This window comes from Procambarus clarkii, chromosome 38, assembly GCF_040958095.1.
Source record: "Procambarus clarkii isolate CNS0578487 chromosome 38, FALCON_Pclarkii_2.0, whole genome shotgun sequence".
NCBI lineage: Eukaryota > Metazoa > Arthropoda > Malacostraca > Decapoda > Cambaridae > Procambarus > Procambarus clarkii.
The window spans coordinates 39,849,399-39,852,848 of NC_091187.1; the positions used below are offsets into that span (position 1 = coordinate 39,849,399).

General features: G+C 46.6%; 1 protein-coding gene across 1 annotated transcript; it reads right to left on the reverse strand.

Moving 5' to 3' along the window:
• Nucleotides 1-1,799: 1,799 nt before the first annotated feature.
• Nucleotides 1,800-3,110, reverse strand: LOC138372345 (piggyBac transposable element-derived protein 4-like). Its single transcript, XM_069337626.1, has 2 exons — nucleotides 2,876-3,110; nucleotides 1,800-2,383 (listed from the first exon to the last, which is right to left on the reverse strand). Exons 1-2 carry the CDS (start codon nucleotides 3,108-3,110, stop codon nucleotides 1,800-1,802), a joined length of 819 nt encoding a protein of 272 aa, XP_069193727.1.
• Between the last annotated feature and the right edge of the window lie 340 nt (nucleotides 3,111-3,450).

Genomic DNA, 3,450 nt, shown 5'->3' on the forward strand with positions numbered 1-3,450 from the left:
GTGCACAGTTCCAAATACAATTTATTAGATTTTACGTGCTGATCCAATGTATATATGTAACACGTACACTATATTATGGCAGTAGAACATCCGTACCGTCTGTAGACACTGTGTTACGTGCATCACAAACAAGCACACTTATTTCCAATTTATCACTCTGATATATTTATATTTACATTATATATACACACACTGTACAATATCACACACAATATACACACACCAACCCATTCTTGCAAATTCGTATAGTCAATATTGACTTATTAACTACGTGCATAGGTGATATACTAAACATAATAGATACCCTTAAAAAGCTTCATAGAAAACACCGACCTTACCTAACCTTGTTAGTATCTTAAGATAAGCATCTTATTGCTTCGTAATTACAATTATTACTTAACCTATACCTATAATAGGTTAAGTAACAATTGTAATTACGAAGCTATAAGATGCTTATCTTAAGATACTAACAAGGATAGGTAAGGTCGGTGTTTTCTATGAAGCTTTTTAAGGGTATCTATTATGTTTAGTATATCACCTATGCACTTAGTTAATAAGTCAATATTGACTATACGAATTTGCGAGAACGGGTTGCACACACACAGTACTCCACGAGTGTGTGATATGCTGCGAAACAGCCAACGGGGCAGAGTGGCACCGTGCACTCCATGCACCAGATGCTGATGCATCTTCGCTTTTGTGATCTGTGTGTAGTGTTCCTGCATACTATGCACACACCTTTACCCTTCTCCTGTGATGCTGTGCCTGGCATATACTTCAGCATGTGTACCTCGAAGTTCTCATTACCCCGCAATCTGTCTGGAGCTGCGTGTGGCATTGTTGCTTGCACCTTGCGCGGTACTACGGACTTCTGCCTGCCATACTTTACTAGCAGCTGTGACACAACACTGGCACTGAAGGTACATGTAGACAGTGAAGAGCAGAGGTGCCATAGGCACAATCAGAGAACACTGTATAAACATCAGAGGTCCGCAGTTGTTCAACGTCCTCCCAGCGACTATAATAAATATTGCCGGAACAACCGTGGAAATCTTCAAGAGAAAACTGGACTGTTTTCTAAGAGAAGTTCTGGATCAGCTGGGCTGTGGTGGGTATGTGGGCCTGCGGCCCACTCCAAGGAACAGCCTAGTGGACCAAACTTTCACAAGTCAAGCCTGGCCTCGGGCCAGGCTTGGGGAGTAAAAGAACTCCTAGAACCCCATCAAGCAGGTATCAAGCAGACGGTTTCCTGCCGGACTTCACTAAGTACATATTGAAGCAGTTGAGCACTGCAACATCCTTGAGGTGGAAGAAGAACTTTTTCGTCCACTTCACAGACCTGTGCACGCACTCCACACCACCAAGCATCATGTCACATTTATCGACGAGGCGCATGTTCACGTTATAGTCTATGACACAGTCCGGCTTATACATGGGGTTGCGCATATAAAAATGGACCTTCCCATTGTTCAACATGGCACCGGTGTGAATCGTCGTCAGCATATTCAGCTCGTGTCTGTCCTCCCACCGCACTGACAGCATATTGTCACACTTGCGCAGCTGGTACTCGCCCATGGATATACCTATACCGAACACTGGCATTTCCTTCCCGAGGACCTTCACAGTGCTACATATGCTGGTGTTGTGGGCAAGGAGGTATCTGGTCAACAGGGGGCTGGTGTAATAGTTGTCAGTGAACAGTATATGCCCCCTGTTCAGCACTGGTTCCACCAGGGTTTTTACGACACTGCCAGAGAACCATGTTCATCTTGAGCTGGTATGTCGACGTCTGTACCAGACTACAAGATCATGTCCAGGACGATACCAGTCTCACAGTCGCACAGCATGAAAAACTTTAGTCCAAAACAGTGCCGCTTGGATGGGATGTACTGCTTGAAAGCCAGTCTGCCCTTGAACAGTACAAGCAACTCGTCGATAACGACATTCTGTCCAGGTACAAAATAATCCCTGAAGTTCCCTCGCAGGTCGCTGAATACCTTGCGTACCTTCCACAGTCTGTCGCGTCTGTCCTCATTTGCATTGTTCTCGAAATGCAGGCGCCTGAGAATCAAGTGGAACTTATCCCGCAACACATACCGGTTGAAGACGGGTGATGGAACAAGGCTGTCTTTGTTCCAATAGTCCTGGACGACAGCTTTCTCGGAGTGTTTCATCATCATGCATAGAGCCAGAAACACGTACATCTCGTCGATTGTCGTTGCCTTCCATCGCGTGAGGCGTAAGGCAGGTAATATGCCGCTGTCTATGAGGGTGTGGGCGTACATGTTTGTCTCGGTCACAAGATGCCTCATGAAGACATTGTCAAAATATGCCTGGAAATATTCCATGTCCGCCATATCATCACCGTTATACGAGAATAAAGCTGTAACAACAACATCGGTATCATCAAATGTTGGTATTTGAGGGACAGATGTGGTGCAATCCTCCCACACAAGTACACCAGGGAGTTTGATGTCGGCGCCAACACCACCACGAGCACCAAAACCACGGCTACGTCGTCTGCTGCTGCTACTGGAGCTGCGTGAGGGTATGCTTGGCGCCGAGGCAGATTTTCATACCGTAGGCCTACCACAATCACCTGATGTTGAGGGCCCACTGTCGTCATGCTGTGAGACATGCTGTCACCTGCCTCGACGTGTTGCTGAGGCAGCAAAGCCCCGCCTGGTACCACCCTCGCTGCTAGTACTCGGGTCTTCCACACTACTCGTATCAGAGCCAATGTCACTGAAGCCCGAGAAAGATTTGTCACATGTATTGTCACTGAATAAACTAGCATCTGGGGACATACATGATGGTGGTGGTGATAACGGTGTTGACCCAGGGCGGCGAGACAGGCCGGGTGAGGAGCGTATACCATATGCACTCGCCACATCATCCACTTGCGTCTTTCCCTCACTCGTATCAGACCTCTGTGTCAGATCTTTCTCTGGATCATAGTCCAGGTCATCATCCATAGCATTGTCGTCGTACAAAATATCGCGAATCTCCTCCTCAGAGAGTCGTTTTCCATGACCGCGGGTCACTGTGGAGCGGGAGCTCGTTGACGATGCATCAGACATGGTTGCTGCTTGGGAACTGGGGCTCTCCATGGCTACGGGGCATGCTAGGATTTTTTTTTCAAGATGGCGGACTATCACTGGGGCCCCCAGCCAACCATTCCATACCTGCGTCACCGCACGTCACTTTTAAATCGAACGTGAAAAATACAAATACCCGGAGGCGCGTAGTGCACCCCAAGCGTGGGCCAGCAGGTGCGTTGCACAGTTAAAGGGTTAAATATTCCAAAACTAAAAGATAGAAGAAAAAGAGGCGATATAATCACTACGTACAAAATAGTAACGGGAATTGATAAAATTTATAGGCAAAAATTCCTGAGACCTGGAACTTCAAGAACAAGAGGTCATAGATTTAAACTAACTAAACAAAGGT

Coding starts and splice junctions, on each gene's coding strand:
- LOC138372345 (XM_069337626.1), bottom strand. CDS start 3,110: ATGGAGAGCCCCAGTTCCCAAGCAGCAACCATGTCTGATGCATCGTCA. Junction 2,384..2,875: donor TGATGTGGCGAGTGCATATG/GTATACGCTCCT, acceptor TTGTTGTTACAG/CTTTATTCTCGTATAACGGT.